The sequence below is a fragment of the Merops nubicus genome, unplaced genomic scaffold (assembly GCF_000691845.1).
Source record: "Merops nubicus isolate BGI_N331 unplaced genomic scaffold, ASM69184v1 scaffold25692, whole genome shotgun sequence".
NCBI classification, from domain to species: domain Eukaryota; kingdom Metazoa; phylum Chordata; class Aves; order Coraciiformes; family Meropidae; genus Merops; species Merops nubicus.
Genome location: NW_008594640.1, coordinates 1 through 21,984, shown reverse-complemented (window position 1 = coordinate 21,984; position 21,984 = coordinate 1). Strand labels below are relative to the sequence as shown.

Genomic DNA, 21,984 nt, shown 5'->3' with positions numbered 1-21,984 from the left:
CTGCTGAATAATCACACAGCTCCATTATCTGTGGGGGAGTCCTCTCTTCCAGTGTTCCTCAGGAGGCTGTACTGCCTGTTGGGAGCTCACAGACAGAGCTGAGAGACACCCCAGGAAGCATGTACTGAAAGCCCATACAGATTGCAATACTATCGCTTATCCCTTTCATGCTGTCTTTCTCCATAAAGAGAGAGCCAGTCACAAAAGGCTGCCTTTGTCACTAAATAATCACAGTGCTGGTGCCTTCCCCAAGACTTTTCTCAACCTTTACGTGCACAAGGCGCAACAGGAGCACAGTGAACAAAAATGCCAAGCAGCATGAGCCCACCTTGCCATCCTGATGTCTACGCTGACTTCTGATGGAAAGGACACAGTGAAGCTGTCTGTTTATGCTTGGAAGCTTGACAACAACCTCCCTATATTAACAATACTCTGGACCAGAGTTTTCCAAATTGACACCATTGTCGCCAAGGCCTTTGGACTTTAATATTTGCTATATACATAACATTTGGACTTGCCTACTCGCTTGTTTACACAGAATCCTTTCAATATCTTTGCTCGCATGGAGAAAGAGTTTCGATGTTAAAGTGGTAGAACAGAAGGTGGAGAGATGGTGGGCTGGACACAGTGTGCAGGGTTCCTCCATCTGTTCCACTCTTTGTGAATTTTTGAGGGGAAAAAAAGGTGGTGGTTGTTCTTTTAGAGAGGGAGGCTGAAGGCAGTGAGGGTGTGAATGGCATTGGCTGGCACGGGCTGTAAACACAGTGTTCTCACTGGTTTCCAGTGCACATTTTCAGCACAGTTTGAAAGACTGGAATTTCCAGATGACGTGCTGCTCAATGTATGTGGTGGGGGTAGAGGGCAGAAAGGGTCCTTCTTTTTCATGTTCACTCCTGGCTGTCAGTCAAACATAGCAATAAAATCAGCTCTAATTAAGTGGATATGCAAGGAATTTCATGATAAAGTCAACACTCCATTCCACCAATACAGGGGTAAAGGAAAGAAGCAAATTTTCATCTTTTTAAGAAATAACCTCAGTCACACTCAACTGTAGTATCACCAGTTAATCACAAAAGCACATGAAACGGTTGACAATTCCTTCATTATCCTGTGGGGTTTTTGCTTTGTTTTTTCTGTGGGGGCCCTGGTTTCTGTTTCATTTGCTTTCTGATTACTCCAGTGCTGACTTAACTTTCTCCAGCAGACTGCCTTCAGTTCTCTAAGGTTCAGTTTCTCATCCATTAACCCCTTACTGCAAGGAATCTCACTCACCTGACCTTAGAAATGGAAAACTGCTAAAGAGACCAGAGTACTACATGGATAGAAAAGTCCAGCTCTGGACTCACTCCCATCTCTCTTCACATCTAACTTTCTGTGTGACCTTAAAACATGTCCCAGTTAAAGCACTTAGTAAGGTTCTCAAGCTTCTAAAAATTCAATAGATACTTCTAATCCTGTGTTTTACCACGTAGGAGCCTAAATCTACCTGTGATCTACCTTAGCTGCAAAATTGGAGTGTTGTGCCCAGTTCTGGGCTCCCTATTTCAAGAGGGACAGAGATCTACTGGAGAGAGTCCAGCAAAGGGCTACAAGGATGACTGGGGGACTGGAACACCTGTCATATGAGGAGAGGCTGAGAGACCTGGGGCTTTTGTGTCTGGAGAAGAGAAGACTTCTTAGGGGGGATCTAATTAACGTCTATAAATGTATGCAGGCTGGGTGTCAAGAAGAAAGGGGCAACCTGTTTTCACTTGTGCCCTGCAATAGGACGAGGGGCAATGGTCACAAGCTGGAGCACAGGAAGTTCCACCTCAACATGAGGCAGAATGTCTTTACTGTAAGGGTTCCAGAGCACTGGAACAGGCTCCCCAGGGAGGTTGTGGAGTCTCCTTCCTGGGAGACTTTTAAGACCCATCTGGAGGTGTTCCTGTGTGACCTGCCCTAGACTAGATGGTCCTGCTCTGGCAGGGGGCTTGGACTCGATGATCTCCAGAGGTCCCTTCCAACCTCTAATATTCTGTGATTCTGTGACAATGGGCATAGTTACACTGCAGCAGTATAAAATCTGGTCTATCTTGATTCACTGATCTAGGGAGGGGAGAATTTCCAAGGAGGGATAATGCCTCTCCAGTGCTCTCCAATGAAATGCTACTGCATTTAATCTACTGTCATGTTCCTTGGTGAGGTCTGCAATTTGCAGCTGCTACAGCTGACCCCACAGAGACATTCTGGAGGTGCTTTTGGCCTTCTCAACCCATATTAAGATTATCTTAATTTGATGTGGTGCTTTCGTAACTTCTTGCCCCACTTGGTATTGTGCTATATGCTGTTAATCCTACAGAAAGGCTGATAATTTCATCAGAACTTGACATGTTCTGGATCATGATTTCATGGTCAAATTGCTTATGCCTTTGGGCACTGAAACTTGTATTCTGGGAACAAATGCCCTCCTACAAACAGGCTGGCTAGCAGTTTAGTAACTGTAAGTAGTAAGAGTGAAACAAAATCTAAAAGCAGTGATCATCTTGAGTAACTAACACCTGGACTATATAAATAAACATGATAGCAGTTACTGGTAATCAACAGCAATAAGCTTAATGCATGCTAAATACATAATCAGATATCAGATCTATTTTTTCCACTAAATGTTACACAACTAAACCTCTTAGTAATTGTATCTAAAACCTCATGAACATGCCAGCAGTTTGGATGGAAGTAATTCTAGTTACTCCAGTTTCAGATTTTTCATTCAGTCTTCCTGAAACACCCTAAAAGAAAGCCCCAGGCTTTTTAAGCATAAATACAAAGGTGTGAAGGGTACAAACACTTTGTGCTGTACCTTATCCCTCTCAATTTTTAGAAAAAGAACTGGAAAGCTGTCCACTGCTGATGCGGATCTGTTTGGATTGAAGAACCTGCTGGATTATTTAAAGTTCTGTTCCAGTGATAGCCAACATTGGCTGCTGAAGTGAACTGTATGACTACATTCCCTGTAAAATGTGTCTCCATTTCCTTTCAGGTTGGGAAGCTGATCCAAGAAGCAGCTGGAAGGAGTAATTTGAAGAGAGTTACACTGGAGCTGGGTGGGAAAAGCCCAAACATTATTTTTGCAGATGCTGACTGTAAGTCAGCACTTCCACATTTTTCTTAAAAACATGTTTGTGTGATGTCTTTTTTTTTTCTTCTTTTTTTTTATTTTAGGGCACATCTTTCATACAAAGTGAAATGGATCAATATAGCTGTATCTAATTGCACTTTTTAATCTTGCAGAAGCAACCTAAGGTGTGATATTTTTTATAAAAAGACAATGTTTTAACCCACACATCCATACACAGCAAGAAAACAAAATAGTTAAAACCAAGGATATGTAAACAGTATATAGAAAACAGCATATGGAAACACAGGCATGATCCCATACATGTCATCCTAAACTCTGCAGCCAGGTGTTTTAGTGCTTTAAATCCAGAAATTCTGTGATTTTTTTTTGCTTCACAGCAATTATACAAAGGGAGGGCTTTGAATTTACACTTGAGTTGCTAACCTAGTCAGTGCAGTACTCCTTTGTTAATCTGTTTTGATAGTAGCTATAAATGGAGATTATTCCATTTTTTAAATTTTCATGATTGATGAATTGCATATTGAAATATCCTCACTGCCACTGTAAAGCAGGGAGCTGAAGATATTGGCAGCTGGATGATGTTGTGCAGCTGAGATTTTTGGCACCTGAGAAGGTACAGGACAGTCATTTAGGACAGGATAAAAACAGACTGCAAGTTGGTGCTTAAATGATCAGCAGTGAAGTGGTTAAAAACGTTACTATCTGAGTTGTCAGCAGGAGGTTTTGAGGTTAACACCCCATTAAGATCTAGGGGACAGTTCACACCTTGCTTTGAGCTATTGTTTCAGGCTGTGTGAAGGCACACTGTACTCAATTCATTTTCTGAGAACTTTGTAACCCAAATAAATAGACATATAAGGACTGATCTAGTGGGAGGTGTCCCTGCTCATGGCAGAGGGGTTGGAACTGGGTGATCCTTGTGGTCCCTTCCAACCCTGACAGATTCTGATCTGTTTTAGCAGAGGACTTTAGAGCCCTAATGGCTCAATGGTTGGACTTGATGATCTTCAAGGTCCCTTCCAACCTAAAGGATTCTATGATTCTATGATTTGGTCTTTTAAAAGGAGAAAGTGAATAAAAGAATTATTCTAAACAGCATAAATTGTTAAGGGCTGGTTACAATCCCATCTGCCTTTTCAAACTTACCAAAGTCGGAAAGAGTAGGGAGGGAAAGCTTGAGCATTTTCAGCAGCTTTTCTATATAGCAGTGTTTTATCAAGCTGGGGGGGTCTAAAATAAACCACAGCCATCCTGTTAAGCTGAGAAGGCTCCTGACAACTGGAGCCAGATGCAGATGTTACAGCCTTCTACTCCAGTTACTCATCTCCATCTCACATCAGAAATCGCCGCCTCCCGGATGTTGCTCACTGCAAACTGAGACGGGATCACCTGAACGCTTCTAGGAGAGAGATCTATGCTGGGGGGCAGGTCTGTGCAAATGCTCCCAGCTGCCACACAGAGCTGTAGTTTAACTGTGACTTCCTCTATCTGCCAAATAAGGTTGAGGACCTGGGGAGAAGTTGCAGGCAACAGGGGAACTACAGGGCACAGAGGAGAGCACAGTCTTCTTCTAGACTGTCTGTTCCACAGGATAGGGTAGTAAAGCTCTCTGGTCTTCCTGTAATCACAACCACCAGCACCTGACACAAGATTCAGACTTCAAAGCTTTGGTTATTTAAGCACAGCAGACAATTTGCTTACAATTCCAAGAGAGCTGTCTGTTCTGTTTGAGGAACACTTTGTGCCACAAGTTAGCAGAAAGCATGGGGCAAAGCTGGAAGTGAGCAGATTCAGGCTGGACGTGAGGAAGAAGTTCTTCACCATGAGAGTGGTGAGACCCTGGAATGGGTTGCCCAGGGAGGTGGTTGAGGCCCCATCCCTGGGGGTCTTTAAGGCCAGGCTGGATGAGGCTCTGGGCAGCCTGATCTAGCGTGAGGTGTCCCTGCTCATGGCAGAGGGGTTGGAACTGGGTGACCCTTGTGGTCCCTTCCAACCCTGACAGATTCTGATCTGTTTTAGCAGAGGACTTTAGCGCCCTAATGGCTCAATGGTTGGACTTGCTGATCTTGGAGGTCCCTTCCAACCTAAAGGATTCTACGATTCTATGACAAAGTCGTTGATATTTTAGTGCATCAGAAAAACAGAGAACAGTTAGAGCCCCTCACGGTGAACAACAGAGCAAGAAATATCAATTAATCAGTTCTATCCACTGTTTGCAATTTCCATGGATAGGTCTTGCCATTATCAAAGTCAAATTCTCTCAACTAATTGGTTGGCTATAATTCTCACAAATGCAGTATTAAACCAAGTGCAAACCTGGGATCACAGACAAATTTTCCCCTCCTCTACTGACCACAGGCAGACAGACTTCTACAGGGCAAAATCCATTTCCTAGGGTCTCTTAAGATTTTTAGTTGATAAATTACATGTTGCTGGCATGTAAGACATTGGTGAAGCTGTCCTTGCTCGCACTGGCTTGATTTAATTTTTGCAGTTGGACATTAAGCAGTATCTTGTGGCTTGTGTCATGAGCTGGCACATGGAATCTCTTACCTATGGACTCTCCTTTGCCTAGATGATGCCTGAAGTCACAAGGGGTCCTTTGCCATCTAGTCCTTCTGAAACAATTGTAATACTCCTAATATCCCTCCAGTATATCTGTGTCCAGGGGGGAATAAATGGGGGAAAAAAGTCAACTTCAGACATATCTTAAAATACCCTATTTTCACAAGGTTTGTGACAAAAAATGAAACGAATCAGCTTCATTTATGATCCAACACAACAACAGTATGTTTAGATATGATCATTTGGTTTCTTTCAACCAAATTCTGCTTCTGCTTTGGAGTTTGGGGAGTGTGGCACTATGTAATGCACATGACACTGTGTATAGCACGTGTCTAAGATGTTTCAAAGCAACATATGCCATCTTGGTTTTCAGTGGACTACGCTGTTGAACAAGCTCACCAAGGGGTCTTCTTCAATCAAGGTCAATGTTGCACTGCAGGCTCACGGGTTTATGTGGAAGAATCGATCTATGAAGAGTTTGTTAGAAGAAGCGTAGAACGTGCAAAGAGGAGAGTTGTAGGAAGTCCTTTTGACCCAACTACGGAACAAGGTCCACAGGTAAAGGAGTAGCACTGCTGCTTTACAGCCCTGAAGGTGCCTGGAAGAATTTAAACTCTACTAGGACAGAGGCCAATCAGTGCATACTCGCTCACAGGCCAGGGTAGCTGACATTTTAAAGATTAAAATTCTAAAGGAGTAGATAATCCATGCAGCCCAGAGGTATTTCATGTTAAGTAAAAACTCTCATCTTAAATAAGTTTGCCTTCCAGCTTTAACAGCAAGATTCTGATCTTCAGCCCCCAAGATACAACTAAACTGTGAGAAGCTCTCAAAGTCTTTGTGGGCACTTACTGTCAAGAACTGTCTGCAACCATAACCATGCTTGTAGACCACGAGGCAGATGGGAATTCCAAGCAAAAGATGGGCAGAATTAGAAATAGGTCTTTAGAAAATATTCCTGCCACTAATAACTAGCTATGCTTACACCATTTCCAGGAAGTTAACTTAGGACAAAAAAGAATATTCTACTTTGTGCTTATAAATGAAATTGCTTACCAAGACTGTGGGTTGAGTCACACACGTAAGGGGACATAGCTATAAGAAGACTGAGCCCTAGGTTACAGTCAGCAGGTAGCTGTAGATCTTTGGCATCTCCAGCTCAAAGAGTAACGAATATAAAGCATGAGGCTACTCACTGGGACATGACTTTCCAAAAAAACCCCAATTTTGACTTCATTGTCAAATGCATGCACTGCAAGTCAAATATCTTGTCTCTTTCAGATTGATAAAAAACAATACAACAAGATCTTGGAACTGATCCAAAGCGGCATTACTGAAGGAGCAAAACTTGAATGTGGAGGTAAAGGGCTAGGAAGAAAGGGCTTCTTCATTGAACCTACGGTGTTTTCCAATGTCACAGATGACATGCGGATTGCCAAGGAAGAGGTACTCACACACATGGGCAAGATCGTTTTATAATGTCCTAAACGTGATTTTTTTTTTTTCCTTTTCTTTACTTCCTGAGACAGAAGCTTTAAATTGAAAATTACCACAATATTAACAAAAAAACAAGTATAATCTTTTCAGAGCTCCTTATGCACACAGCAACCGATGACATCAGTTGGGTAAAGAGGCTCAATTTTTGTCATTGGCTGTAAAGTCTCAGGCCTCAAGAAATACAGGGAGAATGAATGAGTTCCACTGAGGCAACTGCTTTGGGAAATGCATGTGGTTTTACAGACTGCTGTTATCACTACTGAGCATTGCTGTGTGAATTTGTATAGAGTACAGACAGAGTACAGCAGGAGAGAGAAGACAATTTAAAAGAGCAGACTAAACCAGCAATAAAATGCCTCTTGAGTGGGCTGGGTTATAAGTTAATGATTAATCTTTGTTGCAGATTTTTGGGCCTGTTCAAGAAATACTGAGATTTAAAACCATGGATGAAGTTATAGAAAGAGCCAACAACTCTGATTTTGGGCTGGTTGCTGCTGTCTTTACGAATGACATAAACAAGGCCCTGACAGTCTCTTCAGCAATGCAGGCTGGGACAGTCTGGTAAGGCAGAAGTTACCACACTCCTGTTCGTAGAGATAAAAAAGAGTTTGACTCACTATCATAATGACACCTCAGTTTTGCACCCTTTGTCTAAAAGAAGTTTATCTAGACCATCCTAGTGGTGAATCACTAACCAAGACACAGAAGAGCTGTAGGGAGGTGTTGTGAAACTGCTCACTGTGGGTGGATGCTATGGAAAACTAGGAAGTGCCTTGCTTGCCCTTGGCATGGCAGCCACTCTGCTGAATGGTATTGCTGAAAACAAACAAAGCAGAGTATAAACAGTCCTTTCCTGGAGCAGAGGAATCCTGTGAGGTTTCTGCTAAAGACACAAAGAATCATGTACTTTCTACAACACTAAGAAACTGAGGGGACACCTCTTCTCTCCAGACCTTAGGAACAGGTCAAGCCACTTCTAGAGTTTCTTAGTATTATGGTGTAATTGCCATAGCTTGCAATTTGGTATGTCAAGCCTGGGTAAACTAAAGATCCATGAGAAATCGGGGAGAAAAAGGACAAATTCAAATCTAATAGCTCTGTGTTATAAACTGGCACTGAAGTTTGTCAGCAGATTAACAGTCCATTACGGAAGCTGCGTCAAAGTGTTCTGTGCCCTCCTCCAGTCTTCACAGGCCAAATCCCATTCTCCCTTTGAGCAAGGAGCAGAATATTGTTTTTATGGCATAAATCCCTCAGTTCTTTTCAACATGAGACAAGTTTGCTATTACTAAGAGGTACACAGTGTCCTCAGCTCCACAATTTTCAGCCTCTCCCTGAGTTGTCCAAAAGTCTCTCTGACAGCGCAGTTGGACTTAATGCCTCTTCCTGTTACAGGATAAACTGCTACAATGCCTTAAATGCCCAAAGTCCTTTTGGAGGATTCAAAATGTCTGGCAACGGGAGAGAGATGTAAGTATTACACCACTGTCTTTTAAACTGTTTTCAGCTCTACAATGTAAGAAATGTTACTGAATCCTTCCATGCAAATTAAGGTCAGGTTATAATCCCATCTGAGATGATCTGATGATCATTGCCAGTTCTAAATGCAACTGAAGACCACTTTTTTCTTTTTTTTCTTTTTCTTTTTTTTTTTTTTTTTGACATAGCACAATAAGTTACTGGAACTCCTTTCTTATTCTGAAAGGAACTGAAAATTTCTGAGTATTTTTCTGAACTTGTGGCTGGTGTTTTCTGAGTTTCTCTTAGCCATATCAACTAGGACTTTTGCAGAGAGATTCTGGGTTTGGTACTGCTGTGTGCTGGTTGACTGTTTTGGTGTACTTGTTCCAGAGACGTTTTGCCATTTATTTTGACTCTCTTGCTATTTTTTCTTTTCTTTATTTTTTTCTACCTTTATTAAAAGAGATACATATGAATTTTATTAAAAAGCTATCCATCTCTTCCAGAATTATAAACAATGTCAAATGAAATCAGACCTAGAGAAGGATAGACAAATGTGTTTACATCCCTTTCAAAAACTCACCTTCCATTACAAAGTTGTCTTTTCTTACTCCATTTAGAACTAAGTGCCAAATATTTTGAAATGGAGCTTCATGCTCAAATACCTAATGTACCTAATTTAAAGTCCTACCAGTTTTTAATTCTCATTGCAATCACAAGGAAGTTTATCAATTGCATCAGCCCCAGATTGGTTACGCATACAAAGGACTCAGTTCATTTCTGTGCAGGAGGTATGTGTACCAGATATGTCTCACCTAAGCTTTCAAAATAGCTTATGGCTAATGGCAAACTCAGCAGTAAAGCTAAAGTAAGGTCGAACTCTTTTAAAGCTTTAAATATGTTGAAGTATACAACTTCATCTATAAAATAAGCTCTATGTAGTCTGAAATATTTTCCCTCATTAGGGAGTACTTTGAATAACACATTCATACTATTCTCCACATTCATGAGTTATGAGGTGATCTCACACTGGCATAAATATGTCAGCTCATCTAACTCTTATCATTGTGAAAATACTTTAAAACTACTAAGCTCAATAGAGCACATGAGTAACCTGACACCCAAGACTGACCCCACTGACTTCAGGGAGGTTAACTGTGCAAGGAAAATATTCACATATTGGTATCACAGAATTTTTGAAAGGGGGAGAAACCAGTCAGCACCTCAGCTCCCATGGAAAAATCTATGGCAGTTGTACACTTGATTCCCATCTGCAGCTTTGAAAATATGAATCACAAACAATAGATGTTTGGAATTGCAATAATCTCTATCTTACAAAGATGCCTGAAAACCTACTTAGGAGTAATTATTCTACTCTTTTCAGAACCTCTTTAATCAGGTATCACCTTCTGATTCCTCCTCTCCCCTGCATTAATATCTGCACACTTTTTATTAAAATGCCATAGGTTCTTAGATCCCTGTTTTTAAGGGATGTATTTTACATCATAAATAATGTTGAGTCAGGCAATTAAAGGGGAAAAAAGAAAAAAAAAACCTGCCCATAGAGATATATGTATTGTTGCTAAACTAATACTATGCTACAACCAAATCATGACTGTGCCACTGTGCTGTCTGTGCTAGGACTGTATTATGTGGCACTTGATTTGTTCCTGCCTTTAAATGTATGAATTTACCACACATGAGGAGAAAAATGAACACAAGAAAGCTGGGATCTGCAATACTCAAATTTGACACTCCCACAAAATGTAGCAGGTTATGTGCATGCCAGTAGAGAACCAGTATTCATGTACACAATACAACTGACTCCTGTTTATATTCACGATACTTAGAATATTCTTGTGTTCTTAAAGAAGTCTAAAAGAGAGATTTTTTTTTTCCCACATTCACACTTCTTAAAGCTTCTTAACAACTACACTACCTGAGTGGTGTAAAGTTTAACTCCTGTCACTACAAATGAGGTGACTCATCCCACATAGCCCCATGAAGCCATTCAGATCTATCTTTTAATGTAATAGAAATTATTACTGTTTGGATAGCTCCGAGATACAGCAGTGTTTAGTTGTGTTCCCAAAAAGAATTGCCAGCAAAAGAATGGCTTGGAGTTGTAATTATTTTGTTTCTCTTTTTTCTCTTGGACTGAGGGAGAGAACAGAGTATGTAACATTTCTATTCAAAGAGCAATTTGTTCCCCACCACAGGCTGCTCCCCTGTGTGAGCACCTACACAACCAAGCCTCTCATCATACAGACTTGGCTCCTGGGCTTCTTCCTTTTCACAGACACAACCCTTGTTCTCACCCTGATACCAAACTGCAGCCCAAGGAGACCTAAAGTTTTCACAGAATGGGAGGTTATTAGTCCCTACGTCCCTATATTAGACTATGGGGACAAGCAAGCCCTGTGACTGAACACATACTGACTCTGCTGCTTTGAATGTCTGGAAGACCCATCTCCCCATTCAGCTAGATCACCTTTTTAATTTTTGAAAAGTACTTGCTTTAGAATTCACCACAGTTGTCTACCTCCAGATTTTCAGCCAGAAAACAAATGCACAAGGCCTTGAAGCCTTGAGCTGAAGAAACAGACAATAAAAATACCTGATTTTGTTTGCCAGACGAAGGTAAGAACCCAAAGCAGCTGGAACGTTGATAAAGGCACCGGCCGCTCTGTGGACAAGGTGATCTGTTGGCGCAGATGTGTGCCCAGCAGGTGCCTGGAGCCAGGCGGCAGCCCCGCAGGACGCGGCAGGAGCCGCACACAGGGACTTGCCCGCCTTAGTGCTCAAAGGAACTAACTTCCCAAGGAAGGTTACAGGAATTTGTCCCTCAGCATTCTATTTGGTGTAAAACGCTATGCAACACTAGGGGCAGAGAGGCTTAATTGCTTTCAACAGTGGCCCATCCACTCCATTCTGAAAGCAACGCTTATTAGAAGGAGGTTCTGAGGCATTCCCCTGAAATATTCTTCATGATGCAGATGGCATTAAATTCTGCACAGGGGGATCCGGAGGGAAGTCTGTGTCAAATAGTAAACATGTTAACATAATATGCATGTCAGCACTTTTTAGATGCTATTATAAGTAAGGGAGCAGTATGGTGTGTATTTTAGGGGTGAGGAGAAGAATTTAACCAGGAAACAAATGTCTGTAACCTCATGTGAGTTACACAGAAGAGATACTCTGCTTCCAGACTTGGACTGTACCTGTTTTGAGGTGAGGACATGGTTTGCTTTACATAGGCACAGCATCTGGCAGACATATTTGACACTGCAAAATGCAAATGCCTATGCTTCAGGGAAGACAGGAGGAACTTCCCAAGAAGCCATGCAGTATTCACTCTAAACCTCAACAGAGTTCTCTAAGAGATGAGCCAGACCAGAGCTGACTACAACAAAATATATGTAGGATTCAGAAACACCCATTTCTTAAGCATAATTTATCCAAAGCAGGACATGTATCCCTCAGAGCCATGGGTCAGGTGACTGGGACCTAGTAAGTGACTACCTTCTAGCAGTATAGAGGACCTTATGTAAGACAGGACAGAAAGAGGTCTACATAAATCTAGCAGAAATTTGAGACAGTTCAGTGCTCTTCCACAGTACATGGAAATGCTGATTTCTGCTGCTGAATATTTTGTCAGGGAAAAAACGATCAGTGGTGAAGGGGTCAAGGGGTCAAGTTTGTCTTTGTCCAGGGTTGTGAGCAGTTTGTTCTCCATAGCACTTAGTTTGGAACTTCTCTTTCTTGAGTGTAAATATAAGCAGTCATTTCACTGGCCAGTGGTGTAGGTCTTGGTGCTTGCACATTTTCAGGGTCTGGAAAGGACAGGACATAATTGACTCCCAACAGTTCCAGCAACAAACAGTTGAGGATCTCTGGGTTTAATGTCATTTAGTGTCTCCTTATCAAATGCTGGAGCCATCTGTTGTGCTTTTGACCTAAACTGAAACTTGATCTTCTGTCTTCTGAAAGGTGGCATGGAAGGAAAACCTATACAAAATCATAGCACAACAGAAACCTTCACCAAGAATTTTAGGTTCTATCTTAACTGTATCAAGGAGTTGCTTTGTAGGTTTTTGATTGATAGAGTTAATGTCTGGTGTAAGCTGATGCTGCAATTTGTTTTTTAGGGGTGAATGTGGACTGAGAGAATATTCTGAAGTTAAAACTGTGACAATAAAAATCCCTCAGAAGAACTCCTAAAATGACAAAGGACCATGTTGTGCAGAAGAGCACATGATGCCACCCTCTCTATTCCTTACGGAGACCAGCACTCAGGAATAAAAAGTGTTACACAATATTTAAGAAATTAAGTTGCAACATATATATTGGGCACATAATTGCGTACATAATGCAAATCAGCTCTGCATGTTTTCATAAAACTCTCCTGAGACTAGTTAAATCTTTATAAAACTAATCATAACAAGAGATAAAATTGCTATTTGGCATCATTTAATAATGGTTCTAGCTATAAAACTGTTAAATACAAATGCATGCATACACACATTTATCTCTTCTTTAAATAAACAGAATAATTCTTACTGCTTTCAGGTTGCCTTCTCAAAAAGACCTGTCTTGTACTGACTGACATTCTAGATTCAATCAGGGCTTTACAAGCCAGATTTTACCCCAAATGCTAGCAATGAACAACATAAACAAGTAACACTGATGTTCTTCAAAAATAAAAGACTCCGAATGCTAATGAATCAAAACATGGTATATTGGCAGCTTCCCAATTAGCATGCTCATATGAAGAGGTCAGACTGGAGTGGGAACCAAACCATTATATGGACAATGAAATCCAAATACTGAGCAGAAGTATTTGTCTTTCAGGACCCACAGTGATTTGGTTTTCAAAGCTTATTTTCCTAATTACTTTATGTCTTGCTATAAGCAAAAAAACCTTCCCTTGCTTACAGGAACTTGAGAGGTTTCACCTGCCTGCCAAAAGAGCATGGCCAGACAGGGTGGAAAGCAGCTGTTAACAAGAATGGGAACAGATCCCAAGGCTTCACAGAATATTTCAGCTTTCACTGCTTGTCTAGTTTTGTTGCTGTTGTTACTTTCACCTTTTTTTTAAACAAGTATATGCACCCACAGACTTCATTTCTTTGTCTGCTATTGAACTGCCTCTGATTACACTGGGAATTACTAAGTATTGACTGCAGAAGGAAGAACCCAGCAAAAGCCCACCTGACAAGAAGTAAGCTTGACTTTATTTTCTTAATAAGTGGTGGCTTGCCGTCTTCACCATGGTTGTAAGCCTCAGGTGAGCTTCCTTACTGGCTGGCACTCACTTTTTCAGAAGTCTGTTCTTTTTTTGGCCCAGCCAAAAATAAGAGCAAGTTCTTCTAGAAGTGAGATGTTTAAAACCTGTCACATTATTACCTGCTGCCTACAGAAACTCTTCAAACTTGTAACTAACAAATTAAACACCATCTTTCTGCTTGCCAGCTGCAGAGCTCATCAATTCCCCAGACTTTTTATTAAAGAGGTTTCATTTAATGTTTTAACATGGAATTAAGAAAATTTATTTTAGAAGTACAGTAAATCATCTGCACTATGTAGCTACATTATCTGGGGTGTAAGGACAGAATTACAGCCTCGGGTGTGACAGTCTTCCTAGTGGCAGAGTCTATACTATGAGCTGTTTAAAACTCCAGATCTGATCAGCAAATTATTTCTGCACATCCTTAACTTGCTTTACTCTCTGAGGAGTTCCTCTCAGATTTGAAGTTGTGTGTCCTTAAACATACTGCTGGATCAGGACAAGAGTATCCAGTACTTTGTAGTGTGGTGATCGTCAATACTTTGTGTTTCTAACCCATGTCAAAACTGTGTATGTGTTTTTGAAGCAATATCTATACATGAGGTTGCTCAGAAATGACATTACATTCACGGACATGGTGATGAATCAAAATATTGCTGAGTTGTTAAATGGAAATGCCATATACTTCCATAGTGTATGTCAGTGAAGAGACAAAAATACAGCAAATAAGAGATTAGTTGTCTTTTAAACTGCAATATAAAATGTGAAAAAAGGAGATTTTACTTCTTTCCTGCTATTTACTTAAAAGTGAAACTTCCTGTGCTAACAGCATTTACATCGTATACTCTTGTATTCTTTTTGTGTATTTTGTATGTCTGTGCTTTATTCCCAGTACATTCAGGTAAATAACAGAGAGTTGCCGTTTTTTAGAACCCTACCACTGCAGCTCCAGTTGATGTACACGGATATGTGAAATCTTTTATTAAATGTACCATCTGCATGGATCCAACAAAACATTTTTCCAGTCCCTGCAGCTTTCTGTTACAGTTTTTAATCATGTATATAGTTATATGTTATTAAAAAAGTAAAAGGATATTTTCTATGAAGTTTTTTTCCATTAAAGAGGTTTAGAGAACAACTTTAGACTATGAGACTCCTTTATTGTTGACAGTGCTATAAAAATATTTAAAAAAATGTTTTCTTAGCAAAAGATCTGCTCTCACAGTAGCTTTATTTTCATTTGCAAAAGTGAATAAAGTAAAAGGCCAATTACATTTTCTGGAATATTATTGCAGCTGTATGAAAAACACTTGTGAATTTCTGATCTAGGTCATGGCCAAAGTTCATCCACACCCGCGTGGTCATAAAGTTTTGCTATTGGGGAAGGTCTGAAATCATCAGAACCAGTGGGGCACCCTTGCAAACTGCTCCATCGCAGCTTGAGTTTTGGATAATGTTTAAAAAAAAAAATCATGATGCCTTTTCTTTCTGTAGCATGATGATTCAGTAGCGATGATTAAATTAACACTTGGGTCTATTTATGGAGTGATAGTCTACTTGTCATTAATTGCAAAATGCTAAAACAGGGGAAAAGGACAAACAATGTTATCTGACAGTCCATAAAATTCACACCGGCCAGGTACTGTACAACCTCCCTCAAGCAATCCTTTTATTCCAGAGTTACTTTCATTGCCAGGAACAGCATCCCTCTTTTGAAATGGTGCCTATTTAAGTGAAGTAACTACTCAGTTAATAAGGCAAAGCTTCTTCACTGCATGGCAAGCCATGGTTATTCCCCGGTGTCACGGAATAATACTGTGGGTTTAATCATCACTCTGTAGGCAGTCCCAATAGGTGAAGTACCCTGACTGAAACAGATGGGATAAAAGAGAATAAAACTTAGTAAGAGAACTGAAAATGCATTCTCAAAAAGTACTGTTCCTTAAAGTCTGGGATATCAGGAACAGATGAATCAGTTTCATTCCGTTTAACAAGTGGCATGGACAACACTGTCATGGGACTGTGAGTGGACAATTAGCACTTACAGTATTCCCTGTCTCTCTGACCTGTTGGCCACTTGTCTCACCACTCCAGTCACATAGACAGAAGGAATGGAGTGCTTTTCTGAGAGCAAAATTAAGGAAGGAAGACTGTTCTGGAACCCACTGAAAACAAGGAGTGTTGTCACCTAATGACATGAGCAAAATTCAGTCCAGAGTAAACAAGCATTCTGTCGAGCCCCAGCCAGTGAAAGTGCGTGTATCAATAAACATGCATAGAGGTAGGTGTAGTAATGGGAGAATTCAGAAATAACTGTGCATTTCTACTGGGAAAAGGATGTAAAGAAAGGCAAAAAGGATTAAAGTTCTGTAGGCTTCAGACAAAGTGATTGATATTGATGATACTTGCATAGCATTCTCACATTATTTGGCACCCTGTTACAAAGAATGCCCTTTCTCTTCCTCCCCACAGAGGCCAGGATGAAAAAGCTTGCCTTGCATGTGCAGAGGCACTGTGTTACCATACCTTCTTATTTCTTAGTTCTGTCCTGGAAAAAAGAGAACCCACAATAACACTGAATTCAGGGCACTAATTTAGCTAGAGGAAGTCAAAGCTTTCCTGTACTGTTTACTCATGCCTTTCTGCACGGTCACACCTACAGCTCTGGAGAGCTACATTTACAACCACCTTACATTGCATCCACACATCTCCCTTTACTGCATGCTAAGATCATCAACACAGGAAGTTATTTTTCTCATAACAGTCATACCACAATGACTGATATTCACAGTGCTGTATCTATCAGGAAGCAGGAAAAGCCTCTGTGGCTATTAGATGCCATCATCATTCAGACAGACTTCCCTCAGCATATTAGACTACAGCTGCATAAAGCACATCTTTCTTCCTCATCCTCATTAAACACACAGTTGATTAAGTCTTCCTGTATCTTCACCATATCCTCTGTGTCCACTGACAGTGCACAGGTATCAGGGAGCTATGCGTGGTATGGTGTGGCTCTGCCAGAAAGCTCAGGATCTTCCAGAGCAAATTGGGGGGCTTTAGCATGAAGTTGGGCCATTTACAAGGATAGATCAGGCTGATGTGAGAGTAGTGGCATAATTTCATGTGACTGAAGTATGACTAGAATATACTACTACAAGGGCTTATGGTCCCACTTTCCTCTTCCACGCAAGCACAATGGAGTGCTGGGATGCTGGTTTCAATAAGCACTTGCCTAATTTTTCTCAGAGGACCACAAATGACACGGTGGAGCTCAAGGTTAATGCAAGCAACAGATTATTACAGCTGGCTGCAGTGCAAGTTCAGTCATTTCAGCGGTGAAGAGCAGGTTAAGCTGTCTGTGTAGCCACAGCTGCTGCACTGCAGCAGTGCACAGCACCAAGTGCTTCATTATCTAAGATTGAGTTCTAGAGGCTGTGCACACATATAGGATGAGAATCTGTCCCAAAGACAGTGAGTAGAGGCACAAGGGTGACCCATCTCTTGGTACAGCTTGCATAAGTCACCAGAGCTGTTCCATAATGTCCCTAATCCCCTTAGCTTACTGTTACAGGGGGAGAAAAAGCACGTCTACATACCCCTGGTTCATAAGAACAGGTAATTCTGAAACAATTAAGCCAACTGAGTTTAAACTCTGAACCCTCACCAAAAGCCAACCTCATCCGCCTAGCACAGATACTCTAGAGCCCAGCTGAATCACAAAGACCGCAGCTATTTTTTTCTGATGTTAAACTCACTCAAAGGCACTACTGAAGAGAGGGACTGGACCCACAACCCACTGCTTCTCCCTGGGGAGCATCTGCACTGTTACTTTCCATTGGTTACAGGACGAGAAGCTGCATCCAGCAGCAGAGGCTGTCCTGAACTGTGCCAAGCACACACATTTTTGGCTGTGCCTGCAGTGCCAGGAAATCCTCCAGGGAAAATTTTTTCGCCTGATTTCAGGTTGCATTTCTGAACACATCATGGAGGGCCCTTACCTTCAGCTGCAATTCCCCAAAGTCTTCAATGCCCAGGAAGGCTGCGACATTGCCTGGGACAATGTGCCCCAAGGACTGATAAAGTCCACATTACTGCTATGTTCCCCAGTGCATTACTGTAGCTGCTCCTTTCATTGTCATTTAATCCTACTACCTAGCATCACATCCTGCAACTCCAAGCTGGTTTTGAGGCATTTTTACCTGCCTAGAGGTCCCCGATGAGACCTGCTAAATAAACCTGTATTGTGCAACCAAAACAGCAACAGACTGCAAGAAAAGCTCCAGCTGCAGAGGCTGCCAAGGAGGCTGCGCACACAGCAGGCTGAGGTAACCCAAAAGGGTGCTTGTGAAATGTTTGTGCTGCTGGCAGGCAGCACACTGCCAGGACAGATCACACATCATGCATTTGCACATCAAATGAAGCTGCACTGGTCTGAGAGCATGGGAAAGGCCTGTCTTTAACGGCATGTGTCCTACTTCCTAAACATGTATATTTTACACTTTACACTTGGTTATTGGCCAGATTGAAAGTACCACAAGTTCCCCAAAGCTTGTCGTTTTGCCTTTGAAGTAGAACTGTTTGGATACTGTTTCCTTTGGCAATTTATCTATGTAACAAAGCAGGAACTTAGCTACACTGGCTTCTCAACAATCCACTGCTAGCTTTTGTCCAAGTATTCAGGAGTTTGTGTATATGCACTCACAATTTGATCATTTTTGTGACCTTGCTTAGCCCTCCTCCTTCTCCCTTATGATTCTTCATTATGAGGTTGGTGTAACTTGTGCTAGTATTAATTCACATATTTTGGGGTTCTTTGTATGCCTGACTGAGATCCCATTTCCTACAGCAGCTTAATTAGCAAGACATTTGTGTGCAGCTCACTCCTGCTGCTGAACAAAAAGAAAATGTGTTTGCACTGCTTCTCCTGGCAAAAAGGCTCCAGCTCACGTTGCACTGGTTTTCTCGGACTCTTCCAGGTCCATTAGATAGTACAGAGAGCAGAACCTCTTGTGAAGTTTCTGATGTTTCGTCCTTTCTATCGGTCCAAAAATTTCTCCCACAGTCTTTGGCACGTGATATCCAATCTCAAAGTACAGTCAGGGCCTCAAGAGAGGTCACCTTTTAGTCTTTAATTTTTAACTTGACAAACATTCAAGTTTCTAGGAAGGATGCTCAATGGAAAGGTACTCTTCTTTCCCACCAAGAAACCAGATTAAGTACAACAGCTAAAGCATTCCCCTTGCATCTGATGGTCCTGCCACTAGACATAATCCCAGCTCATTCAATCACCCAGAGCTGGCTAGTGAGATGCCTCATCCCCAGGCTGTATACCTATGGGGACTAAGCAGACAGACTTTATTTAAATCAAGCATTCCAAGTCCAGAAAAGTCACCAAATACTCTTCAGCCTTATTATTCCATATTCTTCACAATCTGGCTTGTGAAATTAAGGAGAAAAACACCTTGTCTCAAAAGAAATGGACATTTGTAGAACTACTAGTCTGTGGTTCCTGAGTAGCCTGGAGCTCCTGAGCAGTACAAAGAAAGCTCCTATGCTACCATGTTGAATTTGAGCATGAGCACCTCATCACAGGGACTGCCACATCCAGTGTAGGGGAGCAGGCAAGTCTAGTGAGGCTGCTGCTGCCCCTTCTGTCCTGGCATGAAACTAAACCAGAGCAGTGGACCCCTTTCTGAGAATCTGTCCTAGCTTCTCCACAGTGCATACTGCACACTTTAAGCCACAGGAAGCCATTGATAGAGAGCTCCTGGGGACTGCTAGGTTGGCCAGACCTCTGATCACATCAATAGATACAGAGCCACCTACTCCCAGAGCTGAAACTGCAGCAAACCCCAGACGAAGTCCTGCTGTCTCTGCTGCAGCCCTGCTTCTCCAGCAGTCTTCCCCTTGCAGCACTTGCCTCCCAAGGACAAACAGAACGTGACAGACATTTTATGGGAGAAAAACGCTCAGGAAATGTCACTGGTACAACAGATTTTTACAGGAGTTTCCTCAGAGAATGAAGAACATTTGACCCTCTCCACAACTCGCATTATATTCCCCTTCGTGGACCTCTCCAATGCCACCGTTTCAGATTGCTCTGCTGTGAAAATGACAGTAGACTCCAGCTGCCTTTCAAAAAGACCCAGAAAGATGCTTTCATCTCTTTGCATCTGTAGCAACCACAGCCAAGGCTCTGGGACCAAAGTTTCAAGCTAATTTCATAGTCCATTAGAATGGACATAAATAATACGATTACAAAAACCGCTGGAGATACCGTTTCGCAGCATTTCAAAACACCTTGTAGACCTTTCCTATGAAAAAGCCAAAATCTTTTTCCCTCATAGTGAACTGTGCACATATTACCAAAGGGGTGGTGCCAAGCTTTAAAAGAAGACAGGGTTGCTGGTTGGTTTTTATTTTAAAGACTTGTAGCACACCCTGAACTCTTTCTCCAGCTTTTAGCAAAGAGGCTTTCTTAACTAACTATGCTCTTAGGTAGAACAGTGACAAATGGTTCGATAATTTGTTTTACAGTGTCCTCTCTGGGAAGACTAATCACTAGCTAGCCTTCTAGCATGCAGTTTCAAACATTTGGGGCCCCATTCTTTTTCAGGCAAAATTCATGCTACGGACTTTAGGTTCTTTCTGGGTAGGAGCATGTTGCTCAAAGTTTCTAAAAGCTGTAGGATTATGGGCTGGCCAAGAGACTTCACGATGCTTCTCAAATTTCGAGAAGTTAAGTAGGAAAACAACATGCTTCCCTCTGTATTACTGTTTGTCTCTTTGGAGTAGTAATATCATCACCAAACCAAGTCACTGCAAATGCTGTTCTCAGCTGCTTTATGGGCTAAGCTCCAAAGAGCATTCGTGGTGAAAGTTGTGTTCAGCAGCAACAACCACACTGCACAGAGCAGTGCAGTGTGTTAAGTCACCACCAGATTTGGCCTGACAAAGAAAACAAACTGATGGGCTTCTTCCCATTTTTCTTCATTTTATGCAAAGTTTCAGGACAATCAAGTTTTCTTCCTCATTATTATCCCTAATGGACTTTTCTCCCTTCTTAATTCCTGCTCCTGTTGGAGTACATGGCGATTCTCTCTGAAGGTGCCGGCTGAGACAAAGCCCAGCATGTATTTTGCCATGCATGTTGTCTCTAATAGTTTTTTCCAGCTCTGCCACTGAAAGCTGGGCAGGCCAGGCAGTAGCTCCTCATTCGCAGGGGTGAATCCCCTCCCGGCCTCCCTCTCCTTCGCAGCTGCCCTCGCACAACAGGTACAGGGCTCTGGAAACTGAGGGACAAACAAAGGACGATGGAGAGGAAGGTTCATCAGGGGAGCCACCCAAGGTAAGTAGGTCTCCGCCACGCATAAGGACTGGCTGTAACAAGAAAAAAAGGAGGGTAATTGTAGTCGGCAACTCCCTTCTGAGCGGAACTGAGGGCCCCATATGCCAGCTGGATCAATTCCACGGGGAATTCTGCTGCCTCCCAGGGGCCAGGGTCAGAGATATTGCTAGGAAACTCGCCGGTCTGGTATGGCCATCAGACTTCTATCCCCTATTGGTTATCCAGGTTGCTAACAATGGTGTTACAATAAGAAACCTGAAAACTATTTAAAAAGACTTCATGGCCTTGAGGAGATCACTTGAGGGGTCGGGAGCCCAGGTGATGTTCTCCTCAATTCCTTCAGTGCCACAGAAGAATACTGAAAGAGGAGGGAAGACCCACCTGATTAACATGTGGCTGAAAGGCTGGTGCCACTGACAGAATTTTGGATTTTTCGAGCATGGGGAGCTTTATGCTGCCCAGGGTCTGTGGGCGACAGATGGAGTTCATCTGTCTCAAAAGGGGAATGGAATTGCTGCATATAAGCTGGCTGGCTTCACTGAAAGGGCTTTAAACTAGGTTTCAAGGGGAAAAGTGATAAAACTGGGCCTGCTAAAGTTTAGCCTAAGGGTGGCAGGCCGTGGTTGGGAATGAAGTCGTTAGCCCTGCTCAAGTGCGTCTGTGCTAAAGCACGCAGCATGACCTCAGTACTGGGGAAGATTATGG

At 42.0% G+C, this 21,984-nt stretch overlaps 1 protein-coding gene across 1 annotated transcript in view; it reads left to right on the top strand.

The window, feature by feature from the left end:
• LOC103768686 (retinal dehydrogenase 2-like) overlaps window positions 1-14,630 on the top strand; it is a gene marked incomplete at its 5' end in the record, with an annotated part of 30,456 nt that extends 15,826 nt beyond the window's left edge. The window contains 6 exon segments of the mRNA XM_008935841.1: window positions 3,020-3,122; window positions 6,057-6,241; window positions 6,965-7,129; window positions 7,584-7,741; window positions 8,576-8,650; window positions 12,790-14,630. Coding sequence (XP_008934089.1) covers window positions 3,020-3,122; window positions 6,057-6,241; window positions 6,965-7,129; window positions 7,584-7,741; window positions 8,576-8,650; window positions 12,790-12,862 — 759 coding nt within the window.
• Between the last annotated feature and the right edge of the window lie 7,354 nt (window positions 14,631-21,984).